Source organism: Centruroides sculpturatus, unplaced genomic scaffold, assembly GCF_000671375.1.
Source record: "Centruroides sculpturatus isolate CEXI.00-Female unplaced genomic scaffold, Cexi_2.0 scaffold303, whole genome shotgun sequence".
Taxonomy (NCBI): domain Eukaryota; kingdom Metazoa; phylum Arthropoda; class Arachnida; order Scorpiones; family Buthidae; genus Centruroides; species Centruroides sculpturatus.
This window is the reverse complement of record NW_019384613.1, coordinates 91,353-113,882: the sequence shown is the minus strand read 5'-3', so window position 1 is coordinate 113,882 and position 22,530 is coordinate 91,353. Positions and strand designations below refer to the sequence as shown.

The 22,530-nt window shown below is 27.8% G+C and overlaps 1 protein-coding gene across 3 annotated transcripts in view; it reads left to right on the top strand.

Moving 5' to 3' along the window:
- Positions 1 to 16,223: 16,223 nt before the first annotated feature.
- The window catches only part of LOC111625289 (suppressor of tumorigenicity 7 protein homolog), a 34,934-nt gene continuing 28,627 nt past the window's right edge, over positions 16,224 to 22,530 (top strand). For all 3 annotated transcript variants that reach the window (XM_023368395.1, XM_023368393.1, XM_023368394.1), the window contains exons 1-2: positions 16,224 to 16,406; positions 16,476 to 16,646. In XM_023368395.1, coding sequence (XP_023224163.1) covers positions 16,574 to 16,646 — 73 coding nt within the window. In that variant the 5' untranslated portion in view covers positions 16,224 to 16,406; positions 16,476 to 16,573. The remainder of the gene's footprint in view (positions 16,407 to 16,475; positions 16,647 to 22,530) is intronic.

Genomic DNA, 22,530 nt, shown 5'->3' with positions numbered 1-22,530 from the left:
AATTTCCATTAAATTAATTTTGCTTTTTTTTTTTTAGTCGAATTTATCAATAAATATAATAATAATTAATAAAAATTTTATCAAATGGAAATGTTAAATTGTGAAATTTTGGAAATTTTAAGATTCAAAACTTAAAAAAAATATATTGTTAAATTTTTTAATGAATTTTATTAGACTGAGAATGCTTATACAAAAATTCAGTTCTATCTAAAATAATAACTTTAAAAAATATTCTAACTACTAATTAATTTAATATTTATAATGTAACTATTTAACAAGAAAAAATGACATTTTTATTAAAGTTATAAAAATATTACCAATTATAATTACATATTATTGATTATATTTTAAACCGAAACTCAATCCTTTCAAACTCAATCCTCAATGCTTGTTTAATGATATAATGATAGCTTTACTTTTTATAACTTAAAATATTTTTAAAGAGTAGATGGATTTTTTTATAAGTTATTTGTGCTCCATATTTAAATATACTTTAAATTTATAAATATTTTCTCTGTTTCCTAAGAAACAGTTTTTTTATTTTAAAAATAAGGACAATATAAAATACCAAAAAAAAAGTCTAATATAATTATATACCTTATCACTCTAGCAATGGCTTTAATTTTCGTATGCATGCATTTTTGGTGTCTAATATGAAGCTAAAAGTAGCAATGTTTGTTGGATATAATCATTCACTTCTATAATCACATAAAATGGGTTTTTTTTGAACAAATAAACCAAAATATTATGTCCTTTGAATCAGATGTTCACCAAAGTCCAAGAACTTGGGTGAACTTGGGTTTATTTGTTCAAAAAACCCCTTTTATGTGATTATAAAAGTGACTCTTTTGTGTCTTCAGGCAAAAGCAGTCATTGAATACTTTTAATTGAATGAAAGGTGCAGTACATTGTCTACATTTAAATTGCAAAAATTTTAAGATATTAAAATTAATTATTTAAAGATAATTTTTAATTTGATATTTTATAAATATGTGCTTAAATTGTCAAATTAAGTAAAATCTATTTTTTTATTATTTTAATACAGTAAAATGTTCTTCTAGTCTACTTGACATACTTGATTCACATTAATTGCTTTGCTATTTTTAAGTCTATTATTTCTGACATAGTAAGTAACGATAGTATGTAAATATTACATAGTTTTACATACTGTCATTACTTACTATGTCAGAAATATTATTATTTTATTTTATTAATTACATGCACTTTGCAAATAACTATCTTATCCATTCTGCTTGATAAGGGTGTACTTACTTCAGATCATTCAAACCACAGTTTTAATCTTTTTATCCTCTCATATATTTTATCTACCTTACAAACATTGCTATTAAAACAAATTTATTATATTTACAGGAATGTGAGTTTTCAGTTTTAGAAAGTCAAAGTTCAAAATAATGTATTTAAAAGAAGAATAATTTTGGCATGCAGTAAAAATATAATTTTTAGGATATAAAATGATCCTCTTGACAGATTTTTGTTAAAATTTATCATGATGAATAACTTGTAAATTAATTTATAAGAAAAATATTGATATTCATTTTAATTAGTATATATAAACAAATGACATTTTAATATGAATAAAATACATAAATGAGCTAATATTTAATAGACATTTACATGAATTAAAATCAGTTTACCTATCTGAATATTAATAAGATGCTTAATGATAGGCTATTAAAATATTCATAAACCAAGTTTTGGAGTTGATTACGAGTTAATTATAAGGTCTCATTTTTGTAACTTTTTTGGTACATTTACTTCTGTTTAATCATTCATTATATGTGATTCTGTATGAATAAAATTCCATAATTAATTTTTAATAAATCATTATTAACAGGTATCTTATATTTGATTAAAATAGCCAAAGAACACAATTTTTAAAATATAACTGTATTTAAATATGTGAAAAACATCAGTTTAAAAAATATATAAAATAAATAGTAAATAGCTAAAACTGCTAATCATGGTTATTTACCAACAATGATCAGCAGTTTAGCAAATTGTAGTAGTAGTAGTAGTAGTAGTATTAGTAGTACTGATCATTATCATTGTTTTTTTTCTCTGATAAAACAATATTACATAAGATTTCTAAGAATCTGGAATATCTTTTAGTCAGACCAAAACTGACAGAATATAAACCAAAAAATTTCAATTTGATTTTAATTTCCAAAACAAAGCAATTTTTATAACAATTTAAATTTTGAAATATCACTGGAAATTTAAACTGGTTTTTGTTCTCTTTTTTTGTACTCTCTAGAGAAAGGTATAAATGCTAAGAACATTTTGATAAACAGCTGTATTTCATCTGGTGTTGAAAGTCAAGATTGAAATTAACCAATAATTATTCACGAGATGAAATGAATACTAATTATATAACTTCTAAATTTGACTTTTGATTGTGGATGGTGAATATAAACGGTTTTCTATGGATTTTAAACAGTTATTTTTAATAATAATAATAATGCAATATTGTGCATTTTTAACATGTTATTGGCTTTTTTATGATTGATTTAATATAATAATCAAAAACAAACTTTATTATGTAAAAGACATTTGAAATACAACAAAATTTCATCTTTATTCAAAACTTTTATTTTATTTTTCTATTTTTATGCCATAAATAGTTAATAAAAATATAGTACTGATATAATTTATTACTCTGAATGTTTAATTTGAAGCTATCATTTATTGACTTTGTACTTTTATTAAACTTTATAATTAGAATTGAATTATGACTATTTACAAAAATTATAAAATTTTCGAGTCTATCTTTCATCCTTTTAACACTACCATAGAAGTAACAGTATATTGGCTTGAATAAACTTCATTAGAACACATGATTAATTTAAAAAAAAAAATTACATAAAGTTAAAAGGTCAGCGTTTCGATCAATTTTATCATGTATGCTGTTAAACTTTATAATGTTTATGATAGATTGCACTTCATTCATTAATTTAATAATTACCGTATGAGACAAATCATTATTTTATGTAGCATATTTTTCTAGTCTTTTATTTATATACAAACAACAAATACATTTATGTATATATAATGGCATCTGAAAAAGTTTCCCTTCCATGATGATGCAATCCAATAAACTTATTGGTTAAGATTACTTCTTGAAAAATTTATTTGGATATTATTCAAATTATAATACTTTAATATATCATTTTATCTCATTTATTAAATATTTTCATTTGATTTCTTTATTTGAATATCCACTTTATCGAATGAAGAAATCAAAGGGTCATAGAAATCGTTAGAATATAAAAAATGTGGAAATCAAGGATGACAAATCACATTGATTTTCATCTTAGTTGATACAAATATTCTTTAATATCTCCTAATTTTGTCTCATGTCAATATTCATAAAATATAATAACTTCAAATTGTCACTATTATCAAAAAATTATTTGCACAATAATTAATGATTAATTTATTTGAAGGATAGAAACTAAATAAAAAGAACTCACTTTGTTTTTAATTGTAATGTATGTTTTAATTCTGAAATTTCAATTATTATAGGATGTAATGTACTTTTAAAAAGTAGAATAGCTTTTTTTTTTTTTTACTGTAAAGAAGAAAAAATTTATGCCACTCATCTTCAGAGCCAGTTCTGTAAACTAGTAAAGCAGGCATGTGCTTGGGGTAGCATTTTGTAAAAAATAATTCTATAAAAATTCTATAAAAAAAATTAATTAATTTCAATAAAGTTAAAAGATCTAACTTTTAAGAAATCCTGTTTTGTATTTAAAATAATTTTTTTTGTCAGTTTTTAATAATGATATGGCAGATAGCTTCTGTTTGCTTGGGGCAACAAAAATCTAGAGCTGGTCTGAGTGATATTGAGGACCATTAATACAATGGTTTTTTAAATAACAACTTAGTTTATTATTTCAGATATGGCACTAACAGTTATAATAAAACTGTACCAGAAAATAAGCATTTTTGAAAGTAAATAACTTCAAATTACTAACAGTTATAGTGAATTGTTCAAAAAATAAAGTAAGCTTCATTTTAGAATGTCATCACTACAAAAAAATATTTAAATATAAGTTCAGATAACAAATTTTTAAATTGTGTAGATTTTAGAATTGTTGATCCATTTGACATTCAAATGAATTTGTGATATTGCAATTTTAATCATTAATCAGTAAATGTATTAGATCTAATTAGTTAATTAAGAGTAATTGTGGATGCTTATTTACTTATAAATATTAGTAAAACAATATGGATATACAGTCGAGTCCGCATAAGTCATCATAGGTATAACTCGACACCGTCGGTTAAGTAGTCATTTTTCTGTGGTCTCGGCCGACTTACATAGGGATTAATGTTAAAAAACTCTGGTTTACTCGACACCATTTAACTCGTCACTACTGGATAAATTGACATAATTTTGCTGCCCCACACTCGTTTAGACGTCTGATAAGTCGACTCCCCTCCTGAAAAAAATGAGTTCACACCGCACAGTGCTGTGTGAATTCATTTTTTTTTTTCAGGAGGGGAGTTGACTTATTAATATGTATATATTAATAAAAATGCCTTAACATTTTATGTATTTTTATATATAAAATAATAACAGATAAACAAAATAAAATATACAATCTATATCAACGTCACAACAGAATCCGATTTTGCATTTTCTCACGTCATGCGTTATTTGTAGCACGTATTTCACATTTCTGTTAGAAATGAGTGTCCGAAAGCTCATAACACTTACGCTGAAGGAAAAATACGAACTTGCTTCTGAATTTGAATGTAAGAAAACTTCGCAAGACGAATTTGCAAAATAATAATAATAAAAAATCTTCCAAAAGCAACATTGGTGGGAATCCTGAAGAAAAAAAGAGGAAATTAAATAACTTTTTCTTGGATTTTCGTCGTGGGTCTCTCGAAAATGCAAGAGAAAGTCGGCATACAAAGATGTCGAAGATGCTCTCGTATGATGGCTAAAGCAAATTCGTTCATCGAATCTCCGTTTCGAGACTAATACTGAAACAAAAGGCGATGGAAATTGCGGGGTACTTGGAGTAGAAACCAACTTTAGTGTCAGGGATGGATGGTCAGGGAGGTACTGTACGTACATTGCACTATTTTATTTTCCTGACTAGTATTATGGATTTTTTCAACTTCGCTTTAGTCGTCATATCGGATAACTCGACACTTTTTCACTTCCCCTTGGGGTGTCAACTTATGCGGACTCGACTGTATTATAAATCATTAATACTTTCTAGATTTTTGAAAATTTAACTCTTGATTATTCTGTTATTTTATATACTCTATTAATATATTATGAAATTTCAAAAATTGCAAACTGAATGTCAGTGGAATCTTTTCATAGCTGGTCCTGGTTAAATTTTCATTCTTTGTGTTCAACAAAGAATGAAAATTTAACCAGGACAAGCTATGAAAAGATTAAAGATGGAATGTAATCTTTAGTATTCATTGGTGCAAGCAGTTCTTTTATATTATAGTTATTTAGATTACTTCAACCACCATATTTCAATTTTGAGTCTATATTCAATTTAAAAAAAAAATTAAAAGTAAATTTTTATTTTTACGTATTTTTATTTGTATAGAAAGGATAAACCAGTTTAATTGCATAAGATATTTCAAAATGTCTAACAGATATATTTTTATTATATTTAATTTTTTTTATATAAAATACTAATACTTCTGCAGCAGTTGTTCTGCAGTAGAAAATTTGATTTTTTCATTATTAAAATTAAGTTTGGTTATTAAACCTTTAAAATATTGTAGTTTTAAAAATGCATGTTCTCATTTTATTTATACAATAATCAACGATTAATTCAAATTTGATGCATTAAAGATGAGATTTGTTATTATTTGAAAAATTAATATTATGCACTCATACTTTCACTCTATTTCCTTGATTCTTACAGTTTTAAATTCGTTTTTAAATTGTACTAAGTAAGATGGGTCTTAGAATTAATAGTTTTAACTGCCATGAGTTATTGTAAGCATTGTGCATTATGTGCCAATAATAGACTTTTTGTCTATTCTACTTAATGGTCTCATCAGTACAAATGAGTTTTATTGGTAATGAGCATTTGATTTAAATTCCTTTTTAACACACAAAATGCTTTAAAGAGAACATCATGATGTACCATTAAAACCAACAGTTAATCATTTTTAATGCTGAATTAGAAGAATGTGGAAATAAGCTGCCAAATGTTATCCATTTGTAATCTTGTATTGTTTTTCTAAGTTGTCATTAGTTAACAAAATGAAATTATTTAAAATGTTTCCCCATAAAAAAATGTCTTAAAGTTTGATTTCAAACTCATGATTTCAGAATCAAGGTATTCCCTTGATTCCTTCCTATATTTTTATAATAATAAAGTTGCCATTAAGAAAAAGATATTGGTGATGATTTGCCTGCTCAATAATTAATAATCATTTAAGTTCATAGTACATTATCAGTTTTTGCTATTAGTTTATTCAACTGCAAATTTCCATTTCAGATTAAATCTATTATTATTTTAAATTTGTTGATAGTTTTAACTGCATATTAGTTTAGGTAAAATAATTTTCATTAGCAAAACTTAAAAGATGTAAATTATTAAAATTTAAAATGTAGACAATTTGAAAAATATATTTAAAATGAATTTAAATAAAAGTTCTGAAAGATCTGCTGTTTCCAATTTTAGCAGAATGATAATAAAAAGGGGTAAATTTGTAATTAAATTTTTAATTTTCTTCTATGTCATAAATTAGTTTTAGATGAATATTTTCTAAATTCTATTAATTTTGTTAGTCTTCATGTATGGACTTTAGCTTCCATATTGACAAAAGTGTGAAAAAAAAGAACCTAATCCAACATCATGTTTATATTTTTAAAATAGTTCTAGCTACAAATGCATAGAAGTATATTTTTGCTTTTGTATTTTCAAAAATTTTCAGTTTACAAGCTTTTGTGTATCAATACACAAAAGCTTCTAAACTTTCCAACTAATTAGAAGTATTTTTTCCTGTTGTATCAGTTAAATTCACTTCAAAATTTAGTAAATTTCTAGTAAAGGCTTAAGTTTAGAGCATTTTGCTAATATACTTTTCAATTATTTTTGGTGCTTGCCTTGCTGTTAGGTTTTTAAACCCTATTTTCACTTTTTTATCAATTTTGGGCTTGACACTTTTCCACACTTATACAGTATTTACACTATCTTTTATTATTTTAGGCTTTTATATACTCCAAGTGGAAAAAAGTTGTGATTTACTTTAAGGTCTGGAACATTCCATAAATTTTTATGTACAGGCAGACTTTACTAATATAGGGCATTATATAGTGACATATGTCTGTATATAAAAATTATGAAATGTTTTTGCATAAAAAGTGTAGTCATCTTTTCACTAAAAAATAAAATTTTGAATTGTAAGTAATTATAAATATTTAGCATTAAAAAGGATGATTAAAAAGTATATCAAAACCTTGTATTGATTTATACCATTTATTGATATTGTATTAATTGATAGAACTTAGAAGACAAGGAATTTATAAGATCTAAATGCACCATTAAGTAACTAATTTTCTATGAGACATACAAGACAAATTTGTCATTTTTAGGCATTTTATCAGTTTTGAAATAATTTTTAGACAGTAAAGAAAAAAATATTAAAATTTATTATTTTTGTATTGACTTTAAGATTTAAGTGTTGTAAAATTTAACAAAAATATTGAAGAAAATATAAATAAAAAATGAAATATATTTATGACATTTGTTTATTGATGATTCAAAATTTACTATCAACCTTTTACTTATATTTAATGGAAATTTATAGCCTGAATACAGTGTGCATGTGTGTTCAAATTAAGTATGTTCATCATGTAAAATAAATACTGAATGTGATATATATATAATAGAAAAGTAATATTACATTTCATTTCATAATGTGAAAAAGAAATTCAAACTGGAAAAATAATTAAACTGTATTATGGAAACAACCTTGTCCCTTTCCAGCACAAATTTAATAATTCAACAAACGTTTTCAACAAAGATTATCAGTATCCAGTATCACTCATATGACATTTAACTCAGATACAGATACTTTAGGGTTGCTCTCCATTATAACATTAATGTACAACAAAACACTTCAACTGAGTCTGGAAGGGTAGTAGTGGACTTTGACATGAAATTTAAATTACTATAGGTAGAAATTAACAAGGAAAGCAGGAGTCAAACTTGCATATTGTCATAATAGCACACGTTACCAACTGCTGCACAATAATAAAGACAACATAATGTTTTCTAAGGCACACGCTACATATCAGGTCCCAATTAAGGACGACAGATTTGATTATGACATGGGGTACATCAGGGGTACAAATAGATCACTTTCTAGCAGAATAAATTAATACAGATATGATATTGAGAAGAAAAACAATCCACCACACTTACATTTATGCCTCCAAACCAGAGATAGAGGTGAAATTAATCAAAGTGAACTTTAAGAGAGACAATACAAGAATCTTAAACCTTAGAGATGCTTGAAATTTATAAAGCAACATTAGACATGATCTGTATAAACTGCAAGAATTGAGAGTCATTATCGACTGCATGGGCATATTATGATAACCCACGAAAGAAGGCACAAAACCAAAACCAAATGTAATGGTGCTCAAAACATCATCATCTCGTTTTTATTTATATATAATAAATTATTATTTTGCATATAAGTTGACTAATTTTTAAGTATAAAATAGAATGATATTTAAAATTTTTGTAAAATTCCAAAATTTAAAAATTGTCCTAAATGAATTTTCAATATTCAAATGTTTCAGAAATAGAACAAAAAATAAGTTAATGTATGGGTAGACCTGAAGTTTCTCTAATTATTAAATTTATGCTGGAAAGTGAAAAGGTTGTTTGCATGATGTTGTTTGAACATTTCGTAACATAATTAATTTTTTACATGTTACTTTCATTTGAAGAATTGTTACTTTATCTATATTCAAATATGATTTTGCTTGTTAATTGTTTAACATTAATTATTTTAGTGAAATCATTTACTATGATGTAAAAGTAATAGCACTTTCAATTAGCATATAATAAAATTTTATAAATTACTGTATGAATGATGATATTTTAATGCCTAGAAAGAATGTTTTATAACACAAAACGACTTCTAATAACTTAACACTGTGTTTAGTAATAACAATCCACGAAACCTTTTTATAACAGTGTTGTCTCCATTTTCGACCTCACGAAACCTTTTTATAACAGTGTTGTCTCCGTAACAAACTTCACGAACGTTTTCGACCTCCACCAAAGTCTGCTTCAGGTGGTGACTAAACGATGTCTCCCCTTGACTGTTGGAATGATGACACCCGAGATGTAAATAATTGTTTAGAATGCTTTATGTTCATTAAAGCCAAAAAACTTTTCTCAAAATTTTGGCACATCAAAGAGGATTTGATAAAAAAAATTTGAGTTTTTAAATAATGAAAAACAATAAAATTCTTATTTAAAAAGTTTTTTCCAGAATAAAAAACACAAGAATTTAAAAACAAAGTTATGTTTCTTTTCACATTAATCTTTCTTGCATATCTTTTATTAGGCATATTTTTATTGATCCAGAAATTTGTACAGTTAAAAAAATATACTATTAAATGTTTAGCTTATATAAATGAAAACAAGAACCTCAGAAATGCTGTAGACCAGGGGTGGCCAACTTTTGTGTACATAAGATCTACTTTTTATCTTAAAAATGTGTTTCGATCAACTTGTTGTCGTAAGGATAGTCTAAGTGGCGAGGGGGTGGTGTGAAATACATACTATGTTTAGATAGATAAGAAAAGCCACAATTTAATTTAAAACATGGAGAAAAGGTACTTACATTGTAAACAGAAGAAAAATTCAAACTCAACATTGTCACTTTCGGGGACCACCACTTCACCCTTCCTCTTTCTACCGTGTGCTGACCAGTCTCTGTCCCTCTTCCCACCTTTTTCTTTTTTGGTTTTACGATCCTTTGTATACATTTCTTATTCCTCTTTTACAACTGTATGTAAATGAATAGCACATGGACTGACAAAACCGCATCTGAGGGAGGACGCGGTGGTCCAATATCACTACATTTGCATTTGCGCGTTATGTTCGGTTTCGAGTGTAACACGTTAATTCAACATATCGCAAGCGATCGACCAAAATTGGCTTCGTGATCGACCAGTCGATCGCGATCGACTTGTTGGCCACCCCTGCTGTAGACTATTTAATATACTGCATATTCTGTAATTTAATTTAATAAACAAACTTTTTAATTAAAAAAAAACATTTTTCTTCATAAAATTTTAAATAACTAAAAGTTAAATGATAACATCTATTGAAAGATATTCAGAGTAGTAGTTTAATCATTTAGAAAAGAGCATAGGCATGTCTGTATTGTATTTTCTATATTATGTTAGTCACAGATGAGGTTTAATTTGTATCTTATGATAAGCATTAGTAAAAAAAATAAACATAACCAAATGATTGGGTAAATAATCAGGCTATAACTCCACTAATTTAATGATTAATACTAAGTAATTTGCTACTAGAGGTAGACATTAGGTGTCATCTCTTAACTAAATTAATAATTATAATTTTAAAAATTTATTAAATAATTTAGAACCATCTGGAAGAAAAGAATTGACCTGGTGTGAGGTTCGAACTCTCAGTCTCCACTTGCTATGCAGTGAGCTTGCCAGTTGTGTCACCCACACTTAAATACATCTGGAAGCAAAGGCAAGCCTTTGCTTCCAGATGTATCTATTGACAAGACTATGTCTTGTTTATAAAATTGTACTGCCGGTTTATGTTACCAGCTTAGAGGTACGAAGGAGTACATGTCGACAGTTGATATTTGGTACACAGAGTATTAGGCACCCAAATCATTTGCGCATAAAAAAATCCAGACTTGTAGTTAGTCATGGGACCGAGAACCAAGTCAGAATAAAATACAAAATGGTGACCCTCTTCTACAAACAGGCAAAACAGGCACCTCACCCCACTGAAGTCAGGTGGGGGAGAGTACCACCCACAGTCATTCTAAGAAGTGAACAACTCTGACCTTAGGACCGAGCACGTAGTTTCTTCTATGTTAAATAAAATTCGTAATCTAATTTTGTAAATTTGGGAGTACTTCAAAAATGACGTTAAAACAGTTTTATGTCGTTACAAGTGGGTTTTTTTAACATTATCTAGTATAGTAAAATCGTGGGACTGATAAAAATTTGACGTTATATTAGGGTTGTCTTATATCCGATGACATTATAATCGGGTTAAACTGTATATTGTTTGTGCAAAATAAAAAAATAATTTATTCAAGAAAATAATTGCCATTACACTCAATCATCTTCTTGCTCCATTGAGCAGGTCACAGATTCCTGCTGAATGAANACAATTATTTTTTTCAAAAATGGGAAATTTTCATTACACGTCGACAAAAATTCAACCCAGGCCAACATGCAACGGAGAGAAGTTTTGAAGTTGGATAGGTTAATTTCATCAAAAATGCATCGTGAATGACATCATGGTCGTGGCCAGCGAAGTTTGAACGATTGTGCCCAAAATCAACAATACCAAAAAAGATTGGAGAACAAGACCCACCTTGAGCATCAAAGCGATTCTGTTTAGTAGTGAGTCTCCAAGACAGTCTTGTCCCAAATAGGTTTTGCTATTTTACTTGTGTAAGTTTTAGATATAAACTTACACAGTTAATCCTTATAACCTTATATCTAAAATTTAAATACATCTAGAAGTGTGAAGGCTTGTGTGGGGTCCAGATGGTGCAATTGGCAAGCTCACTACATGGCAAGCAGAGGTTGTGGATTCAAATCCTGCCCCAGATCATTTCTTTTCTTTCAGATGGTTCTAAATTATTTAATAAATTTTTAAAATTATAATTATTAATTTAGTTAAGAGATGGCACCTGATGTCTACTTCTAATAGCAAATTACTTAGTATTAATCATTAAATTAGCAGAGTTATAGCCAGATTATTTAGGCAATTGTTTGGTTTTGTTTATATATATAGATATATCGGGTATATATATATATAGGGTTTTGTGATGTTTGATATACTTAGTAAAAAAAATTTGTCAAATTTCTTACAAGATTTTATATAATAATAATGGATTGCACATTGAACAAATGTCGTGAATAAAAACCTTTTGTGTGTTTCCATTTTGTGTTTCTTGTTCTTCATGCACCATTTTTCACCTAGTGGTAGAAATTTGAACTATATATTTTTTTTGCATTTTCCTTTTTCCGTGGTCCATATAACATATATACCAAGTTTTATCAAAATACAGTGGTACCTCAAGATACGAACGCCCCAGCATACGAAATTTTCAGGATACGACATGAAATTCGAACATATTTTTGCTCCATGATACGAACAAAAACTCGCCATACAACATTACATTAGTTCGCAGCACCATTTTTTTATTCACTTCTGTTAATTGGTCTCAGTCTGCGTGTTTGCTTCGTCATGGAAGGATCTCACTCGATAAAGGAAATTTTGAGGTATTATCAGAAAGTGACTGATTTTATTGAAAAGAAACATCCCGAAAGGTTCACACTAGCTGTATTGCTGCTCAGAGTAATGATATTTGCCTAAGTTGTTTTAGAAACATTTTAAAAAGTAGGCAAAGCCAAACCTCTTTGGATAGATATTTTACCAAGCGACCATTATCCAGTGAAAGTGCTGGGGAAAGTGAAGGAAAGAAAGCAAAAAGCAGTGAATAAAAATTTTAAAAAACATATATATATATATATATACTGTATATATAAATAAAATAACACTAATTTTTTTTCTTTTCTAAGTTATTTTTAAGTTATTGTTACATTATGTTATTAAGTTAAATTTTAGTGTCATTTCCCTTCTCCCTCTCTTCCGCCACCAGTTTACACCTCCACCGTTGTCTATCCTCAAAGGTAAAGTGCAAATGAAACTACATTTTTTTTTATTAATTATTCTATTATGGTTATTTACAACTACAAAATGCATTTTTCAGTATTTTCCTTACTATAGTTATTTTTTTAATGTACTACTTAGCTTTAATTTGAGTGTGTTTTTTGTGTTGGAATGAATTATTTGGTTTTACATGTAATTGTACAGGGAAAAATGATTCACCTTATGACATTTTCATGATATGATCTCAGTTTCGGAACGGATTAATTTCGTATCCTAAGATACCACTGTACATCAAAGAGAATGGACTCTATACAGGTCTGCGTAGGGCAACTTTAATTATAACCACCCTGTATTTGGAAAAGTAAAGTATCAATATGCTTGCCAAATACATTAAAGAATGCTTTTAAAATAAAAAATTTTTTTTTTTTTTTAAATTAAATTTTGGAAAAATATTTTCTATTGTTTTAATAATCCTGTGTCTAAAGAAATTTTATTTTTTGTATGTTCCATGTATTTTCAGTAGCATTGGCCCTCCTAAGTGATTTTCATATTTAATTAATAAAAAATTGAGCACACTTCATCAAACTTTTCATTTTTATCATAAATTTGTAAGAATAATAGTAACAATGCATTAATTTTGAAACACAATGAAATAAATAAATAATGCACAGTGCACCTATTTAAGAAAAATAAATTAAATTTAACATATCAATTTTTTATTTCAAGATGTTTACTGTTATAGCAAATCATAGTAAACTGGAAAGTTCTCTTAAAATTTTGCAAGCACGGCTGTGGAGTCGGAGTTTTGGTGTTTGAGTCAGAGTTGGCAGATTTTTTGATGACTCTGACTCCTTTATACTTTCCAACTTGTTATGTATATAAAACGGAAAAATATTTGAATCGTCAAATTTGACCCCCAAGTTTTTTGCAAATTACACGTTTGGAGACCTTTGAACCCCAAAAAAATATCAATTAAAGGAGAAAAATTTGCACACGTGCATGTGTTGTCATCTAATTTGTTTAATTTCTTTATTCTCTGTTCTGAGATATTGAACAAGATCTCAGAATGGGTAAAGTTTAAGAAACGAAGTTTGGCATTGTAGTTTGTGTATAAAGGGGCATTAATGCTATTAAATTTTGGTTCTTAAAGGTCAACAGGGTGGAGCATAGAAGAGGGTAATGTGTCATATCTCCAGTGCGGTTGAATTTAAATGAATATTTTACTCGTTATTAGCGTTCACAATTTTTTAAAAAATAAAACTTGTCTCTACCCTCAAAATTAAGCTTTTTGTCATTTTATAATAGTACAGTAAAACTCGTTAAAATGTTAGAATATGTATGGGGACACAATTTAGTTCAACCACTTTGAAGCTTAACTCCTGTGTTAAACCATCCAACTCCGATTTAAAAACCACAGAAGTTATTAAGCTTTCAAACAGGGTGAACAAAATTGTGCCCCCCCACAGTCTAACATCCATAAATACAGGAAAAATATTGAATCTTTTGCATATCTTGACATTTCAAGGTGTCTTGAGTCCAAAAATGTAAAAATTTGGGAGGGGTCATTTTTTGACGATCACTACACTTTCCCTCTGTTATATATAACAGCGGGAAAGTAAAAATTATCAAATACATATTTATATATTGACTGTGTTATTAATTAGGAGTCTTTTAACTTTGGAATAAAAAAGTTTCTATCTTCATTAGAACTCATTTATTGAATATATTATTCTGAGGTCATGCGATGACTTCAGAATTTCCAGGTGTATTTTGGTAACAAGTCCTCCCCTGGTTGGAGTCAGAATTGGAGTCAGATGGTAAGGCAAAGTCGGAGTTGGTAATTTTTTTACATGACTCTACAGCCCTGTTTACAGGTATAATAAGTACAAAAAAAAAATTCTTAAAATATTGATANTTTTTTCTCTAAGACATTTACTTGAAATGACAATGTCAAAAATCACTTGGATCAGTTTTTTGTAAGCAATGATCAAAACTTTTATGAATGTGATATCATGCTACTACCAGAAATGATGACAACAGGTATTTGACCAAAATGGTCGATATATAATGCAATAAAATATTTATTTATTATAAAAATATGGTTTTTTTTTTCCATGGAAGAAAAACAAAATTACATTCTGAACAATCCAATATTTATTTCAAAATTTCTTGTATGTTTCATTTCTACTTATGGTATCTATCATTTGTAAAGTAATAAAGGTATTAAGGGGATTGAGTTTTGTTGGACCTCTGAAGAGGGAGGAGGTTACGGAAACTTGGACAAACTGAGACGAAAGGGGGAGGAGTAAAAATTTCAAGAAAATGCATACAAATAATATATGGACCATCCCTAATGGCATGAACCAAGTTTTACAACCACATGAATAAAGTTTTGAATTGATATATAAAGTGTATTTATTGCCCATTACAGTATTATAGTTAGTACCTAATTGTTTACTGTGTCATTAGTGAGCATGCTGGAACTTGAAAAAATTTTATTAGACCAACTTACAGAAATTAGTATATTATCTGTATATACAAGAATTGATTGATAACTAAAGTACTGTATTTATTTTTATAAAGTTAGTTTGGGAAGAGAGAGAATAATGTGACTAGTTTCAAAAATTAGCAAAAGTCATTTATGTTAATCTTATGTACAGTAATACCCCAAACTTACGTGATAGGTGGGACCGAGCGATAACCACGTAAGTCGGGGTATAATTTCGCAATTTGTGTAAAATCCAAGTCGGATGTATGTAAGCTAATAAATGTTCTCGTTAATCTTATCTCATCTTTTGATAAGATCGTCTATTGATAAGATTCGTTCACGGTTACAAGAAATCACCACATAGAGTCTCTCAAGTCTCCTTAGATATAACAAACACAGAAATCAATAACACAAAATAAATTGTAGCTATGTGTCGATCCATTTCTGTATGACAGCTTGAAAACTGGTGTCTATATGATTATTTGTGATATTTATTGTAAAATAATATGAATACTGATGCATTTATTTCAAGGGAGAAATATATATGTTTATAAAATCAAATATAATTAAATTTTTTTGTTTAATACAACTGTAGATATAATTAGTCCTGATATTTTGTAAAAAAAACTTTATTAACAAAAGCCTTGAGTTGCTATTTATTAATAAGTGAGTTCATAAGTCTGGTGGTAAGGGAAATTCACCCAGCCAGCATGCATGTTAGAAAAGANTAAGAATTAAAATTTCTATTTTTGATTAAGGATAATGAGATTTTAAATGAACTCTGCATACAAAACTATATTGTGTATAATAAATAATTTAATTTTAGATTTTTGAGTGGTGGTATTTCAGAAAATATGGCACTTCATTCATCGAGCAAGTTTCTCTTAATCATATTTCTCCCTGGTTAGGGGGAAGTGACAATACTAGTGAAAATGGTAATTCTAATGGAGGAGGGGGTACTGGAAATCAACAAACAGCACCAGGTAAAATTTAAACTTTCAAACCATGCAATGCTTAATGATTACTTTAATTAAAAAAAAATCTGCTTTCAGAATGTAAAGTATGGCGTAATCCACTTAGCCTCTTTCGTGGGTCTGAATATAATCGTTTTTCCTGGACGACAAATAAAGAGCCATTAACTTATTATGACATGAATTTGTCAGCCCAAGATCATCAGACATTTTTTACTTGCGAATCAGATGGTGGTAAACCAGAATATGAGAGTGAGTTTATCAATTAATCATGTTAAAGTGTTTAACAATTATGATAAACACATTAACATTTCAAATATTGTAAAAGTATCCAATTAATGTCATTAATTTCTAATCTGTAAATGAAAAAACTAGATCACACTGAAATATAAAAATAATCTATTGAGAATACACAAAGACAAAACAGATCAATTTTAAGAAAATTACTAAATACATACCACATAATATTAACAAATAAAAAATTTTTAAGATAAATTAGTTTATGATATTGTGAAAAACTGATTAAAAATGAGTCTTAAATAAGCTAGTTTCTATACTACTACATCAATTATTAGATTAGTCAAACTTTGTATTTTAAATTTATTGAATATAACAAAAATTTGAAGAGATTAGAATAAAATGTTTTAAGTACTGTATATGTAACTTCTATACTTAAAAACTTACAATTGATTTTAAATTTGGATTATTTTCTAACATTTCATCTATTATAAGCTGTGTTTTAACTAGAATATTTATGTTAATCTTAAATTTAGTTTCTTGTAGTAACTTTTTTTGTTTATTAAAATCTGTTAAAATCAGAGGAATTCTTTAAAATCTTTAAACAAAATTAGATACACAGATCAATTAGTCTAATGACCAAAAAATCTTGCCTCATTATCTTCTACTTGATGAAATGCATTTTTAATGTCATATTCTTAATTGACTGACATCCATCTTCAATCACATTTGTAGTGTTTTTTTTTTTTAATTGGTCCAATTTCTTCTGTCTGAAATATTTTTTGAATAATGTTTGCCAGTAATCTTCTTGCATGTCACTTTATCTTTCACTGTTACCATTGTTCCTTTCTCTGTCTATACTCTCTACTTAGCACAATCTTGGTTGAATATATTAAGTTCAAATCCATTGTTTAAATTTATTTAATTTTGTCTATTCATAATACTAATGCTGTATGTTCTTTTATTTTTCTTTTTATTATATTATCTTTGTGATGTGATATCTTAATTCTGTTCTTATTTGTATTACAGTTATATTTTTCACAGTGTTCTGCTATTGCCAAGTTCTTTTTCTTGTGATAAGACAATCATTCTAATTTTCTGACACATGAATTTTTAAAATCCTCTTTAATTAAACTACAAAAAGCATTGTTTAAATAGTTTTTGTCTGCTATAATTAAATTAGTTAAGAACTTTCTTTTACATATTGTAGCAAACTCTTCAACTGTGTTAATTTTTATTCAGTTTTTTTCAAAAGATAAGTTTTTATATTTTTCTGTAAGTAAGCATTAATTAATTGAAAGTATTGTTACAATGCAATACAAAATACATTATAGATTTATAACGAGACAGAAAACAAAACTAGAGGAAAAAATATATAAACCATATTTTGAAAACATGGATAACCTGACACAACATGAAGGATTTCTCTATCTAAAACAAATTTACTAATCTTTCTTTATAATTTGAAATATCCAAATAGAAAAAAAGAGCAATTTTGCAAATGATTTTCTTTGGTGATTTTGAGTTGATGCAAAAGTTTCTGAAATTTTCTAAAATTTTATAGTAAAACATTTATTTCAAAAATAAAAAAATAATTTATTCAAGAAAATAATTGCCATTACACTCAATCATCTTCTTGCTCCATTGAGCAGGTCACAGATTCCTGCTGAATGAAAGGTTATTTTAACTCAGAACTCTGCAAGTATGATTTTCATTTCATTGTCAGCAAACTGCTTTCCATCCAAAAAATGTTGCATGGAGCAGAAGAGATGATAGTTGGATAGTGCAATGTCTGGACTACATTAGGTGAGGTAGAACTTCTCTGCCAAGAGCAACTTCTGCCAGTCATCCTTGACATGGGTGGTGCATTCAGATTGTGATATTTGATATTGATATTGCAGACCTTTCATTGGCAGATAAAAGATGAACTATAGTGAGACTGGTCACCAAGTTTCCTGCTCATTTGTCATGTGGGTTAACTTTAGCTTCCACAGTTTGCCATTCAATAGGACAGATAGACTTGGAGACAACATTCTTGCCAAATGATTGCACTACATGGCAATAAAATTTGGCTACTTTTATACCAAATTGATAATAGTAAAATGTGTGAATTTAGTCATGAGAAAACAGTGACAAACTTGATGTATTTAAAATGTTGGTGTTGCCATACAGGATATCTTTTCACTTATGATGCACCTCATTTACATACCCTGCAAGAAACTTCTAGATGCCATCTATTGGAGAACAATTTCAAATATTATGGTGAGGTCTAGAAAATTCAAAAACTTTTGCATCAACTTAATATTAAAATATTTAACAACTTTTAGTATTTGATTTTTACACTGAAATAATAACAGGTTCTAGTTGTTGTTATGCTATGTTTGGCAGATACAAACATTCATATAAAATTATTTTTTACATTACCATTTTTTTTACAGTATGTATTTTTATAGTTTTTTTGCAATGCTTTGTAGAAATTAAAAAGATGATATTTTTTCATAGAAACAAAAATTAATGTAGAGTATTTGCAAATTTAAGTTTGATTAGAATTATTTGTTCAGTTATTCTGAGATTACTATCTTAAAGATTTTGAATTATTCCAAAACACTTGATAATTACTGTAAGTTTAAATTTTTATGTTGCTTTCATTCTGATTCATTGAAATTTTGTCTATTTTCTAAGATATAATTTTTTTATAAATTACATATGTAAATTTATAAATTACATATTAAAAATGAGATTAAATAATTCAATTCTTATTAACAGTTGATTCTGTAATTTTTTATTCTTTCTTAAATAAGGAATTAATAATGACAGCTTAATATAATTATTACACAAAGTTCTAGGAAAATTAAATAACGGCATGATACAAGTACCAATATATGCCATTTTCTTTCATATTTTTTTAAATTTGAGACAAAATATTTGATACAAGCTCTAACTGATATTTGAGAAAATATTCTAATTATTCAATACAATTGAAATTGCCATTCTACAATTACATAATATCCCTTTTCTTTGTTTTATTACTCTTGTGTTTGCTAGGGATAGTGCCATTTGTTTTAATACAACAGTATTAGAACAAATGGCACTACCCTAAGTTAAGTAAACTTTATCTCTAACTTACAAACTCTTCTGTCAGTGATTACAGTTTCATTAAACCAGTTTAATTTACTGTATTTTATTTTTTTTTTAATCTTTACTATTATTTTCTTACCATTAAATAAAGAAATGTCTGATAACTTACATATTTGCATATCATAATAATTTAAAAAGTTGGCATCACTTTAACAAAAATTCATATGACTGATAATTAAAGGAACCAAAGCCTTTTTAGGTGTATTAAATACTCGGTTCAGATGTCACGCCAACAGTTAACTTAATCAAAAACTTCATTAAGAAACTTCAGACTATGAGGCAGTTCAAATCGAATTCAATTTGAATTGCCTGAAGACGACATACATATTTACGTTGAAAGCGCTTGCAAGATTAAAATATTTTTTTTAATTTTATTTAACGCCAAAGCCTTTTATTTGAGAAATGCTTTTGACTTGTCTCAAGTCATCTTCAACTCCTATACATTAACAAACATCTTATGAAACACAAATTTTAGATGAATAGAATACAAATACTTTTTAACTTAACATAAATAGAACATGTGTTAGTTTTGAAATATTCAAACAAATATAGATATATATGTAAGAATATTGAGTGTAGAGTAATAACAAATAATAATTATATGCAAATAAATTAATGATGCATTAAGCAATGTCTACTAACAATAATTTTTTTAAACAATTTTTGTAATATAAATTCTATCTAGTTTTATTAAGATATCCAGATAATGAGTTTTATACATACATACATACATACATACATACATACATACATACATACATACAAAGGTGTATTTTTTTATCTTGAGACATTGAAATAACTTAATTGGATCTCATTAGTTTGGAAAAAGGTATAGACAAAAGTTGTAGGGTATCAAGGGGCCAATCAATTGGTGATTAAAGATGTGACCTTGACTATCAAGGTCATTTGGAGGTCAAGTCTGTTTTTTCAATGGGAACACACATTTTTGACCCCAGAAATGGAAAGAGCAGGAAATTTCACAACTGGATGTATCTTTGACCTTATTTTCTAGGTCAAAGGTCAAGATTATTTTAAGGTTAAAATTATAAGCTTTTTCTAATGGGAAACCATACTTTTTATTACTGGAATAGGCAGGGAGGTAAAAATTACATTTACGTGGAAACAACTGGAAATTTCACAATCAGCCATGACCTTGAGTACACCAAATTTGACCACCTGAAAGTCATCTCAAGCGTGATAATTGTAAGCATGGCTCAATAAATGCATTAAAGTGGAAGGGCATCATTTTGAACATTTGTTATAAAATTTTCTCCCAAAACCAACATCTCAAACAATGGTAAGAATTAAAGTGACTCACCGACAACAAGCACCACGATAGTGATGCTTGTTGTCGGTGAGTCACTTTAATTCCCTGAACCAAGGAGATTCACTGAAAATAAGCACCTCAAAGGGAGCAGAAAACTACTACATCCACATCGTTACTCCTTGGTAGTGCTAAAAGTAGTGAATGCTTTTAAAGTTCAAAGTAATAAGGTCATGAAAAAATGTAACTTTTACTTCCCTGCCTATTCCAGTAATAAAAAGTATGGTTTCCCATTAGAAAAAGCTTATAATTTTAACCTTAAAATAATCTTGACCTTTGACCTAGACAGTAAGGTCAAAGATACATCCGTTGTGAAATTTCCTGCTCTTTCCATTTCCGGGGTAAAAAATGTGTGTTCCCATTGAAAAAACAGACTTGACCTCCAAATGACCTTGAAAGTCAAGGTCACATCTTTAATCACTAATTGATTGGCCCCTCGATACCCTACAACTTTAGTCTATACCTTTTTTCAAAATAATGAGATCCAGTTAAGTTATTTCATTGTCTCAAGATTAAAAAATCCACCCTGTATATATCTGCTATAATATCCTGTTTCCCAATTTATCTGTTCATTAAAGAAAGATAGAAAAATCCATCTCATGTCATATATTTAATTTTATTTTTGTTTTAAATCTTTGACTGCAAACCATACCACTGTTTGCAGATCAGCGGGACAGTACATTTCAACAAACTAACAAATTGGACAACTTCGTTTACTTGCATCTGTGGGCACAACCAAACGTGATAGATTCTTTTTGCCACTTGGTAACATCTGTAATATGACCCATATTTCAGTTTAGCACTCACATTGCTCTTCATCACTTCATGAGGCAGAAGTGACCCTGTAGACCATGTCCATATTATTTATCTCCCAACAATTCTCTGTGACCACCAACTATCATACCTACTGTAATTTTTGTCAGGAGAACTAATTTTTTTATCCAGTGTACTTTTATAATAGAAAATATATCTTCCTTTTTATTCAAAATGATTAACATTCAGATCATAATTTTTGTGCTTGAAAACCATATATATGTTACCGCTAAAGCTCGAAATCCGTTAATGTGTGCATTACCTAGCTAATCTGCAGATTAACTAGGGTGATCCGTTAAAGCTGTGGAAATTATTCCATTTCTCAAATTACCTAGGTAATGTTCAGATTATCTAGGTAATCTGCAAATTACCTACTAGGCACTCAGTAAAGTGAAAATAAGATTTTTGCTGGAACAACAGCAACGTTTCTGTATGCTTAAATTAACATAATGTTATTTATTTAATTTTCAATATCTAAAGAATCAAGTTAATACAATCAACAAATTAGTTGATTGAATCAATCCTCAATCAATTAAAAAAAACTTTAATACAAAAATCAAACGGTTTAAAATATTACTACAATTAGGGAAATGAATTTGCAAAACATATGATAAAATTGTACTT